General features: G+C 38.3%; 2 protein-coding genes across 2 annotated transcripts in view; both read right to left on the bottom strand.

Annotated features, from left to right (window-relative positions):
• Nucleotides 1-1,368: 1,368 nt before the first annotated feature.
• cd302 (CD302 molecule) lies at nucleotides 1,369-11,604 on the bottom strand. The gene is made up of 6 exons (XM_037686419.1): nucleotides 11,385-11,604; nucleotides 5,391-5,516; nucleotides 5,179-5,289; nucleotides 3,006-3,185; nucleotides 2,841-2,861; nucleotides 1,369-2,742 (listed from the first exon to the last, which is right to left on the bottom strand). The coding sequence occupies exons 1-6, from the start codon at nucleotides 11,581-11,583 to the stop codon at nucleotides 2,540-2,542; spliced, it is 840 nt and encodes a 279-aa protein (XP_037542347.1). The 5' UTR covers nucleotides 11,584-11,604; the 3' UTR covers nucleotides 1,369-2,539.
• Nucleotides 11,605-17,918: 6,314 nt separating this feature from the next.
• LOC119419120 (RNA-binding motif, single-stranded-interacting protein 1) overlaps nucleotides 17,919-24,008 on the bottom strand; it is a 16,230-nt gene continuing 10,140 nt past the window's right edge. The window contains exons 6-13 of the mRNA XM_037686420.1: nucleotides 22,946-23,025; nucleotides 22,324-22,439; nucleotides 19,901-19,950; nucleotides 19,736-19,823; nucleotides 19,464-19,514; nucleotides 18,829-18,939; nucleotides 18,615-18,692; nucleotides 17,919-18,523 (exon numbers count right to left, since the gene is read on the bottom strand). Coding sequence (XP_037542348.1) covers nucleotides 18,452-18,523; nucleotides 18,615-18,692; nucleotides 18,829-18,939; nucleotides 19,464-19,514; nucleotides 19,736-19,823; nucleotides 19,901-19,950; nucleotides 22,324-22,439; nucleotides 22,946-23,025 — 646 coding nt within the window. The 3' untranslated portion in view covers nucleotides 17,919-18,451. The remainder of the gene's footprint in view (nucleotides 18,524-18,614; nucleotides 18,693-18,828; nucleotides 18,940-19,463; nucleotides 19,515-19,735; nucleotides 19,824-19,900; nucleotides 19,951-22,323; nucleotides 22,440-22,945; nucleotides 23,026-24,008) is intronic.

Raw genomic sequence — 24,008 nt, forward strand, 5'->3', positions numbered from 1 at the left:
CAAGTATAATGGATTTTTTTTTTCTTCCTTTTGATGGATTGTTGTTCACATGACTCAGAAATAGTCTTTGTTCTCTAAAATATCCATCCATGTAAAAATGTTTTATTTGAAAAGACCTCTAACTGCACATAGCTTCACATTCTGCAGCATAAAGGCGCCTCACAAGTGTTTAGTCTGATTGGTGTTTGAATAACTTTCCTAATCAATGACTTGATTAGGGGATAAAACACAAGGTTCGTTAAGCTACTTATTTTTAAAATGACCCTTTTCTCTTGAAAATGTGAGCATCCCCTCCCCAGAAAGTGGTCAGTTTATGAATTATATTTCAAACAGGCAATAAAAAAAATAAGACTTCTCCTTTTCTTAATGGGAAAAGGGTGAACAGAATCATTGTGAATGTGTTTGTGTCCCATCTGCTGGTGAAGCTTTGAAATTACCTTGCATGATGAGGGGAAAAGGATTTGGGGCAGTACAGTTGGCAGAGCTGCTGCCTCTCAGCGAGCAGGTTGCCTTGTTCAAATCCCGGCCGGAGCCTTTCTGGGTGGAGTTTGCACGTTCTCTCCGTGCATGCGTGGGTTTCGTCTGCGTACCACCAAAACTATGCATGTTAAGCTAATTTGTAGCTCTAAATTGTCCTTAGGTGAGAATGAAGTTATTTCTATGTGTCCCTATGATGGACTGGAGACCTGTCCAGGGTACCTCGCCTCTCACACAGCGATGGTTGGACATGGGCACCAGTGACCCCTGCAACCCGAAAAGAAACGAGTAAAGATGATGGAAGGATGGACCTCTGATTGAAGTGGTACAAAAAGCCATTGAATGAACAGATCTGTACAGCGGAGCAATAAGTAAACATCAGTCTATATTAAAATCATTAAACATATAGAAGCATCTGCAGCCTAGATTCAAAAATAATTTTTCAGATGACCTCTTGGAAGTCTAAAATTAGATTTTCTTGAAAGAAATGAAAAATATCCAGCTGACTCCAGCTTCATCTGGGCTCCACAGACGCGCTGAGAGCCACAGGCTTTTCTTCAGAGAAGTCATTTTAAAGATGTTTTCACATCTAATTAATCTCATTGCTTACTGTATGGCCATGTTATGCCATTACTTATTCACTGACAGACATATTTCAAATATTTATATAGAATTTTAGCTGTTATTCCTTTTGAAACTTTATACCCAAAATTTATCAATTAGCGTAAAGAATAACTTAAAATGGTATATCTGAACGAAATATATATTTTGAACGCCTACCATTGTGTATTATTTTACTGTTTTTTTCTTACTTTTGAAATGTAGAAAATGTAACAACCAGATAATTATTAACAAAAAGTGCTTTTAGGTCCAAAGAGTCAAAGCCAGACGTTTTTTTTTTTTGTATCATTCATGATTTATTTAGAACTTTTAAGGCACTACATTATGATAGCATTTCACAAGGCAGCCAAAACACAAATTACATTTAAAAACATCGTCTTTCACCCCGCTAACCTAAAGATGTCACATGACGAGTGAACGTAAAGGCTTCCTATGATAACCACCTAAAACGATCCAATCTGAAAGGGTTCTGACCACACAGGAAAAAAGCCTGCATGTTTTGTTCCATGAAATGTTCAGAAGATAAAGTGCAAGAAGCACAAACCCCCACCCCCGACTGGTCGGCCACAGCAGCCTGGTGAGACGCCATGCACCCAATCTTTATAGTCTAATTAATTTTTATTATAAAAATGTTACAAACCCCTGAGCAACAGGTCAGGACATCTCTTCCTTACTATTGAAGAAATGTTTCCGTTATGAATATGTCTTACCTGGAAACTGGCTTGAATCAACAGTGCAGCCTCACATCATTTAGTCCGGCGTTTGCTCCATTCAAGCTGCAGCTGAGTTCAGATTAGATTATTTACATGTGCAAGTGACAGGAACAAAGTACAACTGGATGAAGAGTGGTTCCTCTGATCTGATCTGATCTGTATGTGTGGGCTTCTGAACCCAGTTCTCAACTAGCTTAGCTCAAAAAGTCAGGTCAGCTTTGGCAAAAACACACACAAAAAAAACACTAAGCTTAATTCTGTTTAAAAACTAAAAATCAAGCTACTTTGATTTTTGCTCCTTTTAGGTTTTAGTCATTGAACTTTGGGGGACTACAGTGCTAAATTAGTGCAATAGTCGTGTAACAGAAACATTTTTCTGGCTCAGAAAAAAACCATAAAAGCTTGAATCTTTACATAGAATAGCTAATTATTTGCAAAACAAAACATCCTTATTTAAACATGCTGCAGAATACTTGTAGTGCAGTATGTAGTGCTTGATGGTACAAACTACAATGAAAATGCACTAATATCAAAGAGTACAAATCATGCAGAAGATGTTAGTATCAGTAATTTGGCATCATTTTCCCCGCAATCAGATTAGATAATTTTAAGTCACTGACAATAATTAAATTGTTGATAACCGATACAAGAGTTGACTTATTATTGCATAAATCAGCAGGTGAGAAGGGCCTGGCATTTTCTATCGAGGAAAAAGAAAGAGAGATCTCCTATGACACGTCGTCTGTCTCCTCAGCCTCCACCAGGCAGGACTGGTCTGGATCCAGGACTCGGAACGGAGGGTGGTACTCGAACGCTGTGAAGATGGTGGAGCCAAAACTGTGCTTCTGGTGCAGAAACCAAATCACTGCAGAGACGCCCACGATAGCCACCACGCTGAGGATGACCAGGGCAGAGATCAGCGTGCTGGGTTCTGTGGAGAACAAGACAATGCAGGGAAGGTCCCGACTAAATCCTCAAAGCCACAGGAAGAACTCAAAGAAACAACAAAGAGCTCAAAGGTTGACTTACTCTGTTTGGCTTGCTTTGTTTCTGAAAGAACAAACCCAGAATGCATTGTGAGACAACGACCATAACAATCCCTTTAAATATCACACTTTAAATAAATCCAGAAATGGTAACACACAATGAAAGTTATTTAAACTAAGTGCTTTTTTTTAAGAAAGGATTCCTCACCTTGGATGGTCTCACAGACCACTCCGTTCTCCACGTCGTCTACGCAGCTTACATTTTCCCACTTCCCGGTGTCGCTGTGCAGAGCCGCACACGTTTCTGTTGGCAGGAGGTCCGATGGATCGCCGCTCTCCCAGTTAGTGAACGTAACAGGTTTCTCATTTAACCACCTCATGTCCTCACCTGAGCAGACAAACGGCAACAACTTGCACTTAGACTAGGAGCTGTGTTGAATTTGGAAAACATGCAGTATGCATTCACATCACATGTGGTACATGAGGTGTGTACCCAAGGTCCTAGTTACACCTAAAAATAGCAAAAATATAAAGTATAAAAATCAAGACTGAAAATAAAATTTGTTGCAGAATTATTGTCGTTGGCCTTTCAAAGACAACCGATCAACTAAAAGGTTAACTTTTATTCAGTTTATGTTAACAACTGAGACTGGTATACTTAGACCAGTTCAATTTATGCCATTCATGAAGTGCTTGCAGTTTGGCAAAGAGAAGCTGGAAAGGACCGTTGGCACCATAAATGTTTAAGTTGAACATAAACATCAAAAGTCAGAATGTTCATCTAAAAACGCTTGATCACTGTGAAAACCTTTGGAAACCCCCCAGTTGACTAAATTGATGGGTTTGTCTGATTAATGATGATGAAAGGTTTTTCTGCATTGTCGTTGAACCAGTTTGTTCCTGATTTGTTCTCGTACACTTAAGCATAGTTGTTTAGGCTAGGACTGAACGATTTAGGAAAATATTCGAATGCGATTTTTTTACCTCATTATTGTGATTGCGATTTAATATGCAATTATTTTTCTATGTCTTCTTATGTATTTTTCAACGAACACAAGCAATAAGTCAATCTGTTGTAGTTGCAAAAAACTCTACTGTTTTTGGCTCCACTGTAACTCTGTTTCTGCATTTTTTGTATAGCTCCATAGCAACTTGGCTAAAATGTGTGAGCGAGGACATTCTGTACCGCTTATCCATTGTGATGGCCAAAGCCGTAAACCCAGGCTGGTCTATATTAATGGGTCTCATGTCTTTCACTATGAACTACGTTATTGCTCGAGTTATACCCGAGTGCCATTTTGAATTATGTTCATACGGAGTAAAACCTTTGAACAGTTCGGTCAGTGATCCTTGTTGGCTGGTATTTTGCTTGTTTAAGCACTGGTCTTTGGCTTTCTAGCCATGCAACTATCGTAAATGGTTTTGTGGTGTTTTTATAAGTGTTGATAAAGATTTGTGGTGTTACCTTGAGAGGTAGCAACAGCAGCAAGGCAGGTTCTGCACAATACATGTCGTTGCGCAGCGTCTTCTTTTTGAAAGTCAAAATAATTCCAAACCATGGACGTGCTGCTCCTCTTTGGTACCAAACTTTCAGATGTATCAGCTTCTGTCAAGCCTGACGTCATTGTACAACCGGTTAAAACGCAGTGTTGATTTCTCCCGCTCCCTGCTCTGCTTTGCTCCGCTCACTCGCAAGTCATGTAACCAGATCACGTGACCAGTCAAATTGCAGCCTTTGCAATTAGAAAATCTCATTTTATCCTATCGCGATATTATTGCAAATGCAATTAATTGTTCAGCCCTAGTTTAGGCTCGTCTATCAGTTATGCATATTGATTATACAGTTCACAAGTTTTGACTTGATCTGCTTTGAAATGTTAATATCTTGTTCTGTTAATTTATTTTATTTATTAACCTTTATTTAACCAGGCAAATCCCATTGAGATCACAGATCTCTTTTGCAAGGAAGGCCTGGGTCTGAAGCCTAACATACATGTTTTTGGTCTGTGCGAGGAAACCAGAGTACCCGGAGAAAACCCACGCAAGCACGAGAACAACATGCAAACTCCACACAGAAAGACCCCAGGTCCAACCGGGGATTGAACCCAGGATCTTCTATATATAAATCACTATGTATACTATATAACTTTGAAAAATTACATGTGTATTCTTCGAGCTTAAAAGGCCGCCTCTGGAACTGTGAGGTGTTTTGTGTGTAATAGTTTATCTGAAGGGCAGAGAAAGCCCAAACGTGACAGCCATGCTTTAGTCACTGTGTTATTTAAGGCTGTGAAGCTCCATTTGATAGGTCAAATCTTTATACTGGACGCTATGGTATTAGATAGCATGTTTTCAACGAGCTCTGCTCACATGATACTTACTGTTTGTATCAAAATACATTCCCAGCCACATGATGACGGGGCCTTTCCACACTTCACGGCTGTAATTAATGACAAAGTCATTTTCCTCTGTGCTCTGGATGGTCAGAAGCCCTAGAATAAGACACAACAGTAATAACGTAAGCACAAAAATGAGAATTAAGCCAATTTGACGCATGTTCTTTGAACAATGGATTTCATAAAATTTGACGTACCAAATCCATGGCAGAGACTTGTCGCTCTTTCAAAAGTGTAACTCTTGATACGGTCTTCTTCTCCGTGGAGAAAGTGGTAACACTTGTTTCCATTGGGCACCCAGGTGCGTCCATCAGCTGGGCAATCTAAAAAATAATAATAATTCAACTTGACACCAATGTATTAAGAAGACTGTTGTAGGCGGCCATTTTCATACCAAGTCTTAATCAATAGCTTAAAAATACAAGATGCTTTAAATCAAGTCCAGAATTTAATTCAAAATCTTACTTCTAACCTACAAAGCTCCCAACAACCTAGCTCCATCTTATATTTGAGATCTTATTGTTCCATATTTTCCCAACAGAACACTTCACTCTCAGACTGCAGGCTTACTTGCGGTTCCTAGTTTCCAAAAGCAGAGGGAGGAAGATCTTTCAGTTATCAGGCTCCTCTCTGGAACCAACTTCCAGTTTCTGTCTGTAAGGCTGACACATTGTCCAGTTTTAAGACTGGGCTTAAGACTTTCCTTTTTCATAAATCCTATAGTTAGGGTTGGCTTGTTATGCTACCATAGGCTTAGACTACTAGAGGACAAATTGACCTCATTTCCTTAAATGATTTGCTAGAATTGAGTAGTTTTCATTTAAATTCAATTCAAAAATACTTTATTAATCCCAAAGGGAAATTATTTGTTCTTGTAACTCGTTATCCTCATTTCATTAAGATATGTTATAGATACTGATGGCTGTAGGCAGGAAGGATCTCTTGTAAAGGTTCATCCCACAGTGGATCCTAAGAAACTGGCTGCAGATGCCGTCCAATCCGTCCACCCAGCCTCTCAGTTCCCCTCGGCTGTAGGACCGCCCGAATGCCGGGCAGAACTCCTCCCAGAGCGATGGCCACTCCTCCCAGCAGCCTGCAGAGCTCCTCATCGCTCAACAGAGTCAGCAAAACGAAGTTGCGGGGGCAAATTGTCCCGCAGCCTGGGGGCCACTGACTGAAAGGCCCTGTCCCCTTCAGTTTTCAGCCACGTACTGTAGGTGCCGATGGATGATCCTGTCCTTCCGCTGTCATGAGCCATGTTTCCAGCTGCTAGTTCCAGGATCTCAGTGGACAGGCACTCGAGCACAGCTGGCAGGTAGATGAGAATGCGTCCACAGAACATCCTTTCAACTCATTTGAGATTTGGGGCTGTAGTCGAGATATTATTAGAGCTTTTGAGATGTTAATCAGCTGCTGTTGGTTGTAGAAAACTGCCTTGTTGCCATGGTTACGCATCATAACAAATGTCCAAAACAAAACAAAAATGTCAGTAAAAATGCTTCCAGCTGCACAGCATCCGATACCAGAGGAAACAATCATCCCAAAAAAATGTGATTTACATCCAGAAAAAGAGGAATTAAAGTTTCCAAAAGCAAAATCTCAGAATGAAAGTAACAGAGATGCTCCGACATGCAGCCACCTTGAGCGGTGCAATGCTAAAATTCTTGATTTGATACTATTTCTATCTTAACATGTGATTCTTGACCTGCCATTGTGTATCTGTTTCTCTCAAACCCAGCCAGTCGAAGCAGATGGCCACTTGTCCTGAGCCTTTCTGCTAAAGGTTCCTTCCTCACGAGGGAGTTTTTCCTTTCCACCGTCGCCTTCATGCTCGCTCAAGACGAGAGTTCTGCAATGGGAGTTAAATTCAAAGCAGTCTGCTCCTCAGATAAATAGTTAAATTATTATTTTTATATATGAATGTTTCTGTTCAGTGCTCTGAGAGGACTTCTGTTGAGACTTGGCACTATATAAATAAACTGAATTGAATTTTGTTTGGCAGAACTCGTTCTTTAGCAGCAACAACAAAAAACAAAAAATTTCAGACAAATTATAGCACCTTATAAAAATTACAGTTTCATAATTACATAGTGTAACACTTGTTTTGTAGCTGGACACTATTTGAGTCACTGATTATCAAGATGCTGTACATGTTGTTGTGCTAACTTTTTCCAGCGTTCAGCTGCATCAGCACATTTCTAGAGGACTGCACTCAGATTGTACTCATACAAAGTCTAATAAACTCAAGTGTCTTTTGCTGACGTGTTCTCTAGGAAGAGTTTACCGAAGAGGAGCAAAGATGCTCGCTTCTTCGTTTTCATGAGGCAGATTGTTGGTGCAGACAAAACTTGAAGTTATTCCTCGAAATCATAAACATTATTTGGTTGTTGATCTGCTAGAAACCTTGTTCGTCGTGTTGAATGCCATAACTTATAAATTCAGTAAAGCCGACCTTTCACTTAAGACACGTTTCTGAAAAGAGGAGCTGCTGAGTGACAGGGTCTATAGTTAAAAAAAACAACAAAAAAAAACTTTATTTGAGCAAAATTGATAAAAAATTATAACTGTGCTGAGATTTTCATTATTCCACCTCTTTTAAATTTTATTTGTGCCATTAGTGTAGCTAGCACTGCTAACAGCATCAGCAGTTCTTTGGCTCAAAGTTTCACAACAGACTCTGCCAACACTTCCAGATCCCGCCTGCTCCGTGACAAAGGTTGAAAGTTTAGAAAGATAAAACACAGCTAAAATCCATTTATGTGTACTTTCTCCTTGCTGCCAGCCAGTGCTTGAACCCCCTTCCCCCAGCTTGCATGATTAACAGCTGATATACCACCCAGGACAACAGCTTCAATATTTCCATGAGTCAAACTCTACAGGCCTCAGAAGGTTAAATGCTTAACAAAAAAACTAATAGAAAACTGGACAGTGTGACTCGGTTGTGTGGGTTGCCAGATAAAAACCTCTTCTCTTAAAGAAATTAGCAGCACTTGCAGCACAACTTAGGCTTGGGGCAAACTATTACAGCCCCCTCTAAAATAGGACAGACACAACTAAAAGGAAGCTGTTTGACCACGAAGCACAGATTGATGTGAAGCATGGTTGTGGATGGTTGATGATGTGGGCTTGTTTTGAATTCCTGTGGAGGCGCAATAATCCAAAGTACTGGTAATCTAGAGTCAACAGCGAGCCCATCTGTCTGCTGATGTTTGACCTGAATTGGATAATACTACAGGACAAAAATGTTGAGCACATTATCAAATCTACAGGAGAATGGCTGGAAATGAAAACAGTGCTGTGAAGGTCCAAAGCTCAACCTGACAGAGGTGCAGAAGAATCAAAAACTAATGCCTGTAAATGACGTGAAAGAGCACTGTAAAAAAAGAGTTTAAATATAAGACCAATAATAATAGGAAATAGAAAATGATTTCTTTATAAAAAAATGTATTTATGCTAAACTTTACCACTTACAGAAAAGTCTTGAAGCCCTTGTATTGGATTTGGTTTTTCCACGTACTACTTCTGCATTCTGGCTCACATTTAGTTAAAAATAAGTAGTCAAAAACCAAATAACCTTCTAAAGTCACATACAACCTTGGACAAAAGAAATGTGTTGTTAGTGTTTAAAACAACAATCATCTGGTACAAAATAAAGTGAGAAACATTTAAGAGCTAATTTTGTGGCGAATAAACCTATGATTATAGATTAACCTATGTAGCTGCTACTTTCCTACTGGCCATCGATTATGGTGACATTATTTACATGAACGCTCCTACAAGCACCTTGCAGATGTTGGATGTCGTCTACCATGGAGCGCTAAGATTCACAACTAGTCTGGTTGTAACTACTGTACTCTTTGGTCAGTTGGACATCATTGACGTCACGCAGACTCTCCCACTGGTACATTTTCATCTTCAAATCACTTCTTGGTCTGCTGCCTTCATACATCTCCTCCATGTCACTGCGAGAGTGCAGCTACAGCGTGCGTTCTCAAGACATCATTACCTGCGGTGTCCCCTCAGTGCGGACTGAACTCGGTAAAAAGGAGAATATAGGGTGCAGTGGTGGGTACGGTAGTTACAGCCAGTTATGAATCTTAGTGCACCATGATAGACAACATCCAACATCTGCAGGGTTCTTGTAGGAGTGTTCATGTAAATAAAGTTACCGCAGTCAATGGAGGGAAGGAAAGTCGCAGCTACAAGGTGTTTCCTAGCATTCAGAGTTAAACAGGATCCATTTCTGAAAAAGAAACCCAGTTTAACTTTCAATTTTCTTACTAGGTTTTCCATGTGGAGCTTAAGAGAGAGATGCGAATCGACCAAGATACCCAAATATTTGTAGGAAATCAACAAACTCAATAGGAGCACCATTCATAGATAAAATCGAAGGAAGAACTGCTGCCACCGACTTCCTGTTTGAAAACAACATCTCTTTGGTTTTGTCGGCGTTTAGGACAAGTTTGAGATGGAACAAATCTGACTGAATGATGTTAACAGCAGATTGCAAGAGCTGAAAAACAGCAACTGTTTTAACTCAAACAACTGTGTCATCAGCATAGAAATGTAAGGCTGCATCAGGGATGCTCTGACCTACATTAACCTATGTAGATTATAAAGAGAGTGGGTGCTAAGACTGAGCCTTGTGGTACACCATTGTTAGTCGTTAAATAACTGGAAGAAGTACCAGTATGTTGAACACATTGCCTCCGATCTGAGAGATAGAGAACCAACCAGTGGTGTAAACTGAGAAACCAATTTCTGAGAGCTTACGTCATGGTCCAGTGTCAAAAGCTTTAGACAGATCTAAATATCAGGTCCTATAAATAGATCCTATTTATCAGGTCTCGTAAATGAGTCCCCAAGGCTCAGTGGGATTAACCTGTATAAATAAAAAGTTGAATGAAAAGTAAAGTGCAGCACAATAATCCTTAGCATCCAGTGCTTGAACGGCACTTCTTACTCTGCTTCTGTAACACCTTGCAAAAAGATCTGAAGCTGTCCACTTTGGCCTCTTTATGGGATTTTAAACAACTGACAAGCTCGATAGAAAATTCAAAGCAAACGTGGTCCTGTTTATAGTATTTTACCTTGTTTTATAAAAGGCACCTTGATTCAATTTTGTTTTTATAACTACTTTTATTTTATTTGCATTTTATTGTTGTATGTATCTTATCTGTGGTTTTGTCTAAAACAGGTCTTGTAAACGAGTCCTCGTGACTCAGTGAGACTAACCTGCACAAATAAATATTGAATGATCAATAAGACCGAAAGACAAATAAGAAACGCTGGGATTATTCAATTTTATTGTAGCGCCACCCAAAACAAACTTCTAATATCTAGAGAGCTACCTGACAACAAAGACTGTTTTGTGGTGCAACCTTTGTTTAGACCCAGTTTCCTGTGGTTGAAGAGGAAGACCACATGGGGGAGGACCCCGCTTCCAGAAAACAAAAGTTTCCTGCAGTGGTCAAAGTGTTCTTTAGATTACAAAGTTTTATCAAAGCAGACTTTGGCCTTTATGGTATACTTTTAAAATGCGTAAAAAATAACTCCAATAAGCACCACATTAAAGCAACATCCTGCAGTGCAGGGACTCGAGCCTCCTGCTGTCCGGCCTCTGACGTCATTTTGACCCAAGGGCAGCAGGAGGGTTAATAAATATACAATCAAAGCTGACATCACCAAGTTAAACCTGTAACTGTCTATTATTTTATTTTAAACACAAAGGACATATATTTAGAGTTGAGAGCATTTGTCCACATTTGTTTTAACTCAGTGTTACTGTAGCAAAATGTTGCCAAACCCAGTCCTAAGAAAGCGGTCACAGCTTTTTAATCTTTTGTTTCAACTTCCTGAGAAAACACTTCCTCTTTACCATCAAGTTAAAATGGACGGTTCCCGTTGAGCTTTTCGTTTGTCTTACAAAGATATGAATCATTTGGATTAGAGTCAGAGTTTCGCAACAAAACAAAGGCGACGTTTTTGCTCGTTAACCGAGCACGCGAGTTGCATTCGGGAAAGTGAATGTCTCCTGTTGCGTTCACTGACGCGTTTAATCCGTCGAAACCTTCGGTGCGTTTAAAGTTCAGCAACAACAAGCGGGCCTACTCGGTCTTCAGTCTGAAAAATAATTATAACAATAAAACATAATGCTCGTTTAGCTTAACGCGAATATTTCCAAGTCTTACCTTCCGCACTAACAGCCTGCAGGCCGACACACACGGCGAAAACACAGCTTGTTAAAGAGTGGAGGAGACGGGGACTTTTCTTTCGCAACTCCATGGCTGCCTGCATCAGGAGACTGCTGCTGGTTTCCAGTCCACAGCAGCGTGAGCAAAATCCCACCCACCGCTTTAACACTTGGCAGCAGGCTCCACAACAAAGCATGAGCTGCTAATAATACATCCCTCACGCACGGACTTCTTCCAACGCTGAAACGGAAAACATTTTTTTTTTTTTTTTTTTAGAATAAAGCTGCAAAAAAGGAAACTTAAACTTCTACAACATCATTTTTATGTTAATTTCCCAATAAACTATTCAGATAAATGTGTGCAACTTTAAGTAAAGGCTTAATTGATTATTAAGCCGTTTTATTCACATATTTTTTTAATTGTGGGGATAATTTTAACAAGTTTAATACTTGCACACATGAACCTGTAGATGGCGCTGCAGGCACAGTGTTCACCACATTAAACCTCAATGCTTTTAATAGTTTGAATCTCTATTAAGATGGTGGTGATTCCATCCCACAGTTTACATGTAAAACTGTAAAGTGTTTTGTTTTTAAGAAGAAATTTCATTTTCTGTAAAAATGCAGAATGGATGCTGGGTGACTTTACTGACTTGGTTAAGTTAAACTGATCACAAGACTAAAGCAACAAAATGACAACTAAAAGCAAACATTCTGCAACATAGTGGGCTAGCTAATTTAAACACAAATCAGGAAAAAAACCAGCAGATGAAAAGCAAAAATTTGGAAATATAGTAGCTAATGGCTAAAATTAACAAACCAGTAGCTAGTTGCTGCAGAGCCTACACTCTGAGACCTTGACCTCTTTAAGTGGCTTTAAGAATCTGTTGGACTCCTGGCAAGGACCAGTGCAGACATGTTCCTGTTTTTAGTTGTCTACATTCGCCTTATGATCTAGCTATTTTTGCCATCTTATTTTAAATTGTATTTTAAAAAAAATCTGTATGCCTCTTTTATGATTGTCCATTGTTGTCATCATTCTTTGTTGAAATCAGGCCTCTCTTGTAAATGAGTCCTCAAGGCTCAATCAGACCTGTCTAAATAAAGGTTGAATGAATGAAAAACACTCACCTGGACAGGGCAGACAGCACTGTAAGATTCATGTTCTTTGACTTTTCCAGTGCTTTTAACACCATGAAACCTGCTCTACTCTGCAGTAAGCTCCTGGACGGGCAGGTGAATGATTTGCTGGCCACCTGGATCAGAGACTACCTCACAGGTCGGCCACAGTATTGTGTATGTTCCTTTGTACTGAAACTCTGGCACAACAATTTCCTGTGGGATAAATAAAGTTCTATCTTCTCTTTATTGCCAAAGGCTAAAGCCCAAACCAGCAAAACAGTAGCCAAAAGTCAAAACTGGAAAATACTAGATAAAGCCTTAAATTAGAACACAGTAGCAACAAGCTAAAACAGACAAAAAACAGTAGCTAAAAGACAAAAACAGTAGCTATAACCCAAATTGGGAAAACAGTAGCTAATTGCTATGAATGTCAAAACGATAGCAAAAAGTCCATCTAAGCAAAACAGTGGCTAAAAGCCAAAACTGTAAAAAAAAAAGTAACTAAAAGCTGAGATTAGCAAAACGGTAGCTAAAAGCCCAAATCAGGAAGCTTAAATTCAAATTGAGAAAAATAACTAAAAGACAGAACAACAGCTAAAATCTAAAGCCAGCAAAATGGTAGCTAAGAGCTAAAAATAAGCAAATATGCTCAAATAGATTTCAAATAGCACAACTTTTTTCAAGGATTTTAAAAGTTCTTACAGCCTAAATAACAAGTTAAATAGTGTAAAAGTTACAAAAAAAAAACAAAAGTGGGGAAAGCTCAAAAGTCCAGAATGAGCTGAACAATTTAATATACAAATAAAATAGTTGAAAGTATGAAGTAGAGTAAAAAAATACATAAAAAAACCCTATGACCAGGAAAACAATACAAGTACCGTAATATCTGGACTATAAGCCACTACTATTTTCACACACTTTGAACCCCGCGGCTTATACAATGCTGCGGCTAATTTATGGATTTTTATTCATTTAAAAAAAAAAATACAGGCCAACAAGCTTCCTGGCACCAAAATATTTATCTTCTTCACACCCAGGAGCTCACATAGCTGCCCAATACCCTCATCATGGAAAACACACAAAGAAATACATAGGATGCCGCTTTCAAGTTAAAGGCGATCGATCTGGCAGTGGAAGAAGCAAATAGAGCTGCTGCACGTAAACTAGGTGTTTCCTGGTAGGCTACTCTATTTATTTAATTATTTTAATCAGCTGCTTTATAAACACTGTTCAGAAAAAAAAAAAAACTTACTGTACGTATTTGTGTAGGTTATCGGTACATATATAATTAAAAGTTTTAAAACATTTTCAGTGTAAATATCTCATGTTACACATGGGTACCCGCGGCTTATAGACAAGCACGGTCTATACGTGTACAAAACTGTATATATTTATTTATTTAGTGGGCGTGGCTTATATTCGGTTGCGCTCAATAATCTGGAAATTACGGTAGCCTACTTGTTTTTCCCTGCAAACTTTATTTGAGCTGAAGTGAAAAGAAGCAAGACATTAAAATCTTCATGTGTAACTAGGTAACATAATGTCATCACAAGGTTATAAACAGGATTTACGGAAGTTGAATTGATTATGATGGCAATTTAACATACTGTATGTATGTATGTAAGTATATGCTTTTCATGTGCTTTGTAACATTTTCTTCAGAAAACTGCTGGGTCTAATTATTGATTTAACAATGCTGCCTGAAGAAGTCATCTGAAACTAGGGGTAGAAGCAGTAAACGGGAGGGAAGGCTTCAACTCTACTGTTTGTAGGCGCATGTGGCACAAACACAGACAGCTGGAGCGCGAGTTTTGCTCCTCGTCTGGAGCTTGTGGCGTCCCGTAGGGTGGCACAACACTCTGCAGGGTACTGTGGGGGGGACCCATCTGCCTTGGAGAGGCCCGCTCACAGACGGCTACATCCGAGCAATTAGAGCATCCCCATGCTCTCGCCCTGCACCATACCCTCTGATACCCAAACCCACCCTGTCCAGGCCACGAGTGTTGTCAGAAATACCATGTGACAGTGTTGATACAGGACTTTAACCTTCTGGGTCCAAAGCAAAGCCACTGATAAACAACAGAACAAAGCAGCTGAACATTTTGCCTAAAGGAATACTTGTTTCTTTAACTGCTGTTTAGCGTGAATTGATTTTTTCCATGTTTTACTTGTAAATAATTAAGCAAAATGTTTCAAGACTGGCCATAGTTTAATGCTTTGATCCATTTTAGGATGACTTTTTTCCTTATGAAAAACACCCACTAAATGTGAGAAGCAAAGTGAGAGACAGCTTCGAGTTTCAGTCCTCTCAAACTGCAGCCAAGTTAGATCAAGCATCTTCTGAACAATAGTTTTTTTTTTTTTAAAAAAAGGAAAAACAGAAAGAAATCCCTTTTTTTTTTTAGCAAAGCAAGGGTGTACTCAGGTAAAGCAGAATTTAAAAAACAGCAGTATAAAAGACCAAAATGACCACAGATAAAAGCACAATTTTTTGTTTTTTATTCAAAAAAAGAATAAAGAAATCAACAGAAACCTTTGGCAACAATAAACTCAGTGATGGAAAAAAAAAGAGCTTTAAAACAAATTTTATATAAAAAAAAATAAAAATAAAACAGAGATTCCTTGAACTGTACATACAAGTTTCCTTTGATAAATGTGGCACGAATAAAAAAAAAAGTTACTTTCATAGCTCTTCCTCAAGCTGTCGTGTACAAAAATCTTCATAAGTTAAGAGCATTTTTACATAAGTTAACGAATGTTCAACGTGGTGGTTATTTCTAGGAGCTGGTTTTAAGCACCTCTTTAGCTCTTGACCCAGTCTATGGCACTTGGTTCAGACACCACTTAGCAGCATAAACCTCACAATGACAGTATTACACGTCAGTCTCAGGCATCACAAGGAAATCTCAAGTAGAATCATGGCAGCCGTTACATTCCCTGCACATGCCAGGAAACGTAGCAGAATATGCTCTTTTATACCAATAACATATTTTTAAACCACAAAACTTGTTTGTTCTTGTAGGTCTTAGTTTAAATCTGCCTCTTAAATCTGCTATAAAAGAGATGGGAGAACATGGAAACGAGTTTCCGCTTGTGATTACAACTACACAAAATAAAAACGGGTAGAGGAAAAGCAAACAGCTGAACGTGGCTCCTGAGTGTGATATTTGGTCTGAAAGGGGGTGGGGGGGCTGGACCTGCTAACCCGACCCAATACAGAGGAGAAAGAAAACTCTGAGGTAGATAACCGGTCTGATCGTAGACCAGGACGAATCACAAGCTTTGGGGAGGACACTGCATAAACTTGATTTATTTATTTATTTATTTATTCTAACCACAGCTTTTTTAATAGAATATAATTTTAGATCGCTGTTCTTTATTTTAATTACTCTACTCTCCCCCAAAATATTTTCCAATAATGCTGAATGTTAAAATGTTCTTATTATGAAAGGGGCACTTGTTTTAATCCTTCTTTATGCTCGTTCACACTGAATACCGAAGAAAACTGCACATATACAAAAAAAGGCACACTGTCCAAACTGTGAACGAGTTTGCAGAGTTACTAAAGAGTCGAAGGGTGACGAACCATCTGACAATATTTGGTGAAGTTTGTTTCCCGTCAGAGAGGCAATATAAAATACACACGTTTATCAAACTTTACCTAAATTCCATTTGTTTTATACAGCTGCATCTAAAAAAAATGAAACGTGAAAAAGTAAATAAAAAAAGTCGATCATTTCAGGTATTACCGAACTGAACTAGAAAGTTCCTGGAGAAACTTTGACGGGGACGTCCACGTTACAATTTTGATTTGACAGTGTTGTGTTGGGGTTCGCTGTCAGCTACCATCATACTAAATTTCAGCTTAAAATGGCAACAACAACAAAAAAAAAATCAATGAGTTGTAGTCTTTTTTTTTAAGCTATGGTGGCCATCTTGGATTTTTTAATTTGGTTTCAGCACGTGACGGGGAAGTTTCTCAGCTATAACCACACCAAATTTCAGCTCCATGTGTAAAAATAGCTGAGTTGAAGCCATTTAAATTGAGCTTTGGCAGCCACCTTGATTTTCTTTTGAAATTCATTACTTATTGGGCATTTGTTTCAGCTACCACCACACCAAATTTCAGCTTAATATCTCTAAAAATGGATGATTTACAGTATTTTTCCTTTTTAGCTTTGGTGACCATCTTGGATATTGGATTTGCAACAAGAGGCTATGAAAAATGACTGATAAAAAATGGCGTCTTTGTTTGCAAATTACGTCGCCAATAAAAGTAATAGCACACACCACGGTGCCAAGCTGGTCATTTTGATATATAATTTCTGGGGTACACATTGTGGTTTAGGCCACATTAAAGTTGACGGAAGAGTAAGCTATAAAGTTAAGAAACCCTGTCAGGTGGATAATAATAGGTGACTGCCTTATACTACGCAGTCCGTAATTACAGATATTTCAAGCCTTTTTTTCTTGTAATTTTGATGATTATGGCTGTCCTGCTGGAAAATAAAATGAGCATCTCCATAAAGCATTCACAAAGAGCTCTAATACGTCCTGCTAGACTATGGACTTCAGAAAACACAGTGGACCAACAACAGCAGAGGACATGAGCCCAAACCATGACTGACTGTGGAAACTTCTCTGGACTCCAAGCAACATGGATTCTGGGCCTCTCCTCTCTTCCTGCAGACTCTGAGACCTTGATTTCCAAATTAAATGCAGAATTTCCTTGAATCTGAAAAGAGGACGTTGGACCACTGAGCAACAGTCCAGTTCTTTGTCTCCTCAGCAGGTAAGACACTTCTGACGTCTCTGCTTCAGGAGTGACTTGACTTCAGGAAGGAGACATTTATAGCTCATGTTTAGATGTTAATCAGCTGATTAGGATGAGTTTACAATATTGAACCTCTTCACAATATTCTAGTTTTCTGAGAATTAATTTTATTTTTTCATTATTTGTAAGTTATAATCATCAAAATTACAAGAAATAAAGGCTTGAAATATTTCACTCTATGTGAAATATTATACAAGTTTCACTTTCTGAAATGATTGACAAAAAAAAAAAAAAAAACTTTTTCACAATATTCTAATTTTCTAAGATGCACCTGTATTTCTTTCCTTCTCTTTCCACAATCAATGTTTTTTTTTACATATTCTATCAAAAGAACAATGAACATCACCTCAAATGCAAGAGCAAAAATAAAATAATAAACTTGTTATCCCACTAGTTGTTTTTATTCTAAAATACCATGATTTTTAAAAGGCAAAATTGAAAACTTGATTTCATTAAAAAGTTTTGACTCATTCCAACATCCACAAAGTGTAACTGAATAAATATTCAGTTCCATAAATCAAACCATTTGTTCTAAAAAAAAAAAAAAAAAAAAATCGACTTCTTTTTTAGTCTTTAGAAATAAGAGCACACTGTTTTTCTTTTGTCACTTTTTAAAGTCTTTTCCTTAAGCCTGTCTTTGCTCTGTGGAGGTCTGCGTTAAACTGCTGCATGAAAACTACGAAGGAGGGTTTAAATCACTGTGAAACTCAAAGAAAAAATTACTTTACAGGAAAACAACACTGAACACTTCACCATAGCAACACAAACATGCACCAAGCACAAAACATTTTCAAAATGTCTGGCAAAAAAAATAAAATAAAAACATATTTACAACTAGTCATTTTGCACAGCTAGTCACATGACTTTTTTTTCTTGTCTCCTATGGTAAGCCCTTTGTAAAAAATAAAACAATTTCTAGTATGAAAATAAAACTTCTTTTTTTAAATAGAATATGAATCATTTGATGAACTCTCTGAACAACGACCCAGAAAAAGTCTCACTTGAACATTTGCAACACTTGCAAAAAAACAAAACAAAAAGAAAAACAGTAAATGTTCCTTAGCGTCCACTGGATTTGTAGACATGATTGTCCAATTGTTACCTCGGCACTACTTGCTTTGTTGGTAGGAATAAGGGGAATGATTGCCAGATGAGTCCACTTGCGACTGTACTCCATTTTCCTGGAACAAAGCATGAAACAAAATCTTTCACTGTTGTCCTCAATTTTGTTGTTGTTTTACACACAGACTGCTACACTGTTGTCTCACTCACCTCCACAGGAACAGATGTTGTCTGCATGTGTGCATACTGTGGGATATAAGCTCCTTGCAAAGCTGTGTTGGCCATAAACTGCAGGGAAAGAGAGAAACGTGCACAACATATTCAAGGATTTAACATTTTTGAGTTCACAACGGCACTTTATCATTTATTTAAATTAGGAAAGAACGTGCAAGCGTGTTTGTGATTGTAGGCAAAGTTCTCTCACCGTTCCTGCACCACCCAGAGTGAGGTGACTCATCTGCTGAGTGAGAGGGGCCATCATGGAAGCAGGCTGCAGTGACACAGATGGGTCTATAGAGGGCGATAGTACCGCACCCTTTAGGAGCAGAGACAAGAGGAGAATCACATTTGTTGGTGTCAACTTAAGTCTCAAATTGCCACAAAGGAATATTTGTCTTTAAAGGAAGGAAATACTTGTAAAACATGTGAGATTCATTAGATCTCAGTTTTAAGTGAGACTGAACATCAGGCGAAGATAACCTGAGTAATCTAAAGTCAACCATCAAGCAAGCTGTCTATGAGCATCTTGGCTGGCCTGGTGCATCAGGCAGTATTTTCCTCATCTAATGGCCCATTTCCAAATAAAAAAAGGCTCCTCTCTCAATTTAGAGCCATCTGCTATAAAATATTAAGCATCTGTCATTACAGGCACTCATCTATAAAGAGTTGTTTTTACATTCCTGCACAGACGGTTTAGTCCTTTAGTTTCACCTTATGCATATATCATCCATACTGAGGCTCTCTGTTTACAGGAAAATGGTTCAGTTCTGTTGCAATCACAGAGGGAAATATTTAGGAAGAACACTAGTAAAGAGGAAAGAGATTAGATGTTGCATTTACCGGATGCTGCATGATGTAGGGTTGATGAGGCACCCAGGAAGGGTTCTGCACCTGGAACGTCAACAAACAGAATCTGTTAAAGCGCCGCCACCGTGCAGATGATCACATGCTGCTGTGAACAATACACAAGCACAGCAGCGCCTTCAGACACACAAAGGCAGATCTTTGTTTCAGAACCTCAGTTAATTTCTTTAAATGCGCTTTCCTTCCACGAAAAAAACAAGGATTCCTCGCTAAATGATTGACCATCTATTAAAGAGAAGGATCCACACCTGATATGCTGACACTGCAGACATGTACGGAGACATGGACGTTTGAGCGATCATCCTGCCTGAAATACTGTAAGGTGCAGGAAAAAACCTGGAAACAGAATTCAGAGGTTTCATAAAATGAAAAGTGTGACGGCAGAGCAACTGTTGTGTGTTAATCCAGTTTACCCATTTTGCATAGCAGCTGTACTGGGGTCATATGTCAGAGTCATTCCAGCCTGAGACAAAAACAAAACAAAACTCAAGTTTATCCTCTATAGTGAGGTATGTGGGGGGAAAACTGTGATGATCTGTTTAGTCTGGGCTTCATATCACCAAAGGCTCTCTGTTACAAAGACATGACCTTAAGGACAGATGACGAGAGATATTTAGACCAAAAGGTGCCTCTAGTAAAGCAAAGTACTGAGCTACCAGTTCACATGATGAAGTCTACCAGGAATGAAGACCACAGACGCAATTTCTGAATTAGCTAAACAATTGTTTACATCAATGTGACTTATTGAACAAGTCTTTTCTTGATCTTACAAATCCATTATGTGCATGCAAAACTTGTAGATTCTGCAGACAAGAGACCAGAGTTTGGCAGCTGAGGCTCACCATTGCTGTAGCATAAAAACATAACAAGCTCAGAGGCAGAACCTGTTATTCTGTTGGTCTGAATACAAACACTGATCAGCCTACACTTACAGGACATTGCTGAAAACACCAAATGTTCAAACCAGAAGCTAAATGATCAGAGCTGATGACTGCTCTGACTGGCTTACACTCTGTTTGTTACTATTATCATTTTTGCTTTTATTCAGTAGGTTTTACACACAGAGAAAAACTGGAGAAACTGCATTTATTGCTTATTGCTGAGGAATTTGCAGAAAAACAGCTGAAATTAGCTAAAACTTGCTGAATTGTAGCTGAAATTGAAGAACAGGCCTCAATTAGCAGAAGAAAGCAGAAAGAACATAGTTGCTGAATAAAATTTAAATAAGCAGAAATTAGCACAAAAAATAGAAAATTAGCTGAAAAAGCTTAAATTAGCAACAAAAAAAACCCAGCTGAAAAGTAGCTGAAAAGGTAGAAAAAAGCTTAAACAACCAGAAAGAAGCAGAAAGAACTGAAATGAGTTAAAATTAATGGGGAATTAGCTGAAAAAGCTAAAATTGACATAAAACAGCTAAATAGTAGCTGAAATAGCAGAAAATGTTGACACTAGCAGAAAAAAGCTGAAATGAGTATAACAAGCTGCAGTTAGTAGAAATAAGTTAATTAGGCTGAAAGTAGCAGAAATTACAACAAAAAATTTGAATTTATCTGAAAACATTTGGAATTACCTCAAATCTGCTAAAAATGTAGCCGAAATGTACAACGAGCTTAAATTAGCAGAAGAAAGAACTAATTTGCTCAGTTAGGCTGAAAGAAGCAGACATGAGCACAGAAAGGTGGAAATTATTTGAAAAATGCAGAAATTGAACAACAACAACAAAAAAAAACAGCTGAAAAGGAGATAAAAAGGCAGAAAGAAGCTTACATTACCAGAAGCAAGTGGTGAGAGCACATTTTTGCTGAAATGGGCTGAAAAAAGCTGAAATAAATGCAAAAAATGTGGAATTCGCTGAAAAGGCTAAAATTAGCATAAAAACAGCTAAATGGTAGCTGAAATAGCAGAAAAAGATTAAACTTGCAGAAATAAGCTGAAAGGAGCATACCAAGCTTAAATTAGCAGAAAGAAGTTAAGAAGCACAAAAATGTTAAAGTTAAGTCAAATTTATTTATAAAGCACATTTAAAACAGAAACTGTTACCAAAGTGTTTGTAGTTAGCAGAAAGAATCTGAAAGGAGCACAACACAGCTGAAAAGAAACCAGCTGAAATTAGGTGAAAGTAGCTGAAAAGGTTTAAATTTGCAGAAGGAAGCTGAAAGAAGCTGAACCAGAACAAAATGTGAAAGGAGCAGTAAAAGGTTATAAACAGATCTAAAGATTTGAAGGATGTAAAATGAGCTCAATTCATTTTCTATGAGAAAGAAAAATGGCAGAAAATGCTAAATATTTCAGAAAGCTAAAGTTGCACAAATACCAAAAGTCAGAGCACCCTTCAAATAGCACAAAAACTGTGGAACGAGAAAGACGCTGAAAAACATATGGAAGAAAAATGGATCACAATAGTGTGAATGCTTTATAAACATTCACACAACTAAAGTTTGTTGTGCCTCTGTACTAGGACATTGTTGTGAATGAACAGTTTCTTTTCTGCAAGTCCCTGACGACTCAGACTGCTTCACGCCCATTTCTTTCCCTTTTTCTGTTTAACAGAATCCGTTTACTGCAGCAAAGTCAACTTTAGATCAACCAGTTTGATCAGCGATCACATTTCAGATACATGTAATCACATTTTCCAGTCAGAATCAAACCCTTCAGAATCTCTAATGGAAGAACTCTGGAAAAGTGCTGATGTTTAAATGCACCTTACCTGCTGTTTATACGAACACCTAAAACTTAAAGTTTGCCGTATGTATTTACATGTATTACATGTATTTTGCCTGTTAAGGGTTTACGGTTTGCAGCTCAGGTTCTCACTCCATCCTGGGGCTCCACTTACCAATCGAGAGTCGCCGTCCCTCGCCCAGCCACGACCGTTATGACCAAATTTATTTTGACTTTGTCTTTTTTTCTGTCCGCCATCAGCAAACTTGCACAACAGTGGTTCAGATGGCACTAAAGAGAGAGAAAGAGCAAACAAAACTAAATGGCATCATGACACACGCATATGGTTATCTGTCTTTCAGGCTACAAAGCCAGAGTACAGATATATTAACCAGTCTGGGAACTGGGACCTGCAATTTAACAGCTGTGGAGCTTAAATCCACTCCCTGTTATAAAGGAGAGGCGGCCTGCAGAGACTCTTTTAGTCTGATAATCCAATTAAAAAGCTTAGAGAGGGAGTGGAGGCCACACAGGGCTGCTTTCTCTCAGTGCCTTTGTCTTTGCTCTGCCACTTCAGGCTGAGTGCATACGATCTCTTCACCACCAGACTCACCGACTCCTGTTGGATGCATTAATCATCTGGACTACCACTTTATCCCACTTATACAACTCTTCCCATTAGAGCTCGAACTAAACCCATCATGGCCAAAAAAAGAACTGACTTTATGTCAGGCATATTTCGTTTTAGAGTATTTCTTTACTATAGAATTACATTAATAATCGTACAACATCCTTACCTGGAACGCCTGCAGGTGTTTTAATGAACTTTCCGTTAAACTGAGAAATGACTGCTTCACATTTTTCAGTTGATTCCATCCTGCAGGTAGAAATAGAAACAGACAAGAGTGTAGCTACTTCAGCGGTAACTCCAGCAACAAGAGCAAACAGTCCCTGCTTCCTGTACACCTTGGAGAGTCGCTGCATCATAGATTTTTATTTTTTTTATCACCCTGTCCATATGGTGCATGCAGAACATTGTGCAACATATCAGTTTATAGTCTCTGCTATTGAGCCCCACACATTGTATGTGGGCACAATGGCAAAGACACGCACCTTTTTCAGAGCACGCCCAGATAAAAACATTCCTATGGTGCAAAGTGATTTTTTTGTTTTGTCAGTCACGGTCTTGGCTTTGTTTGTCGAGTCAGTAAAATGTCAGGTTATACAAGTACAACTGCTGGAAACCAGCATTACATACTGTAATTAAATCTTCAACTCATTGTGAAACTATTCTTTAAACATGGTTTTATAATTGTTCACAAAAGCACAGGCTTCGTTTCCTCTTCTATTGACATTAAAGATTCGCAATAGAGAACTTAAAAATCTTCATAGATATATTTTATCTACATAATCTTGGGTAATGTTTATAGAAATTACAAATGCTTATATGAAAAAAAAAAGATTATTTGTTTAGAATAGCAGAATCAGTTGTGTGGTACTTTTAAAATTGCTATTTTTAAATTAGTAAGACATTCTTCTGTATATTTTTATGACTAAGCTGGTAGAAAGGAAGATTCTCATGTCTTTGTTTCCCTCATTTCTTTTATGACACTGTTCTCTCGTTTACTTTTTCCTTAAATCTTCACTTTCGGCCAAAAGTGCTCAGTGGCAGTCGGGGAGAAATTTGACCTAAAGTGTGATTGGGAATTGCACTTTTAGCCAGGCAGGTTGAAACTGGCTGTGCAGACTTTTGGTCCTACATATACAAACTCTATGGGTTCAAATAAATAAAATAAAATAAACAAATTTATTTCATTATATATATATATATATATATATATATGTATATATATATATATA

This window comes from Nematolebias whitei, chromosome 13 (assembly GCF_014905685.2).
Source record: "Nematolebias whitei isolate Nwh7 chromosome 13, NemWhi1, whole genome shotgun sequence".
Lineage (NCBI taxonomy): Eukaryota > Metazoa > Chordata > Actinopteri > Cyprinodontiformes > Rivulidae > Nematolebias > Nematolebias whitei.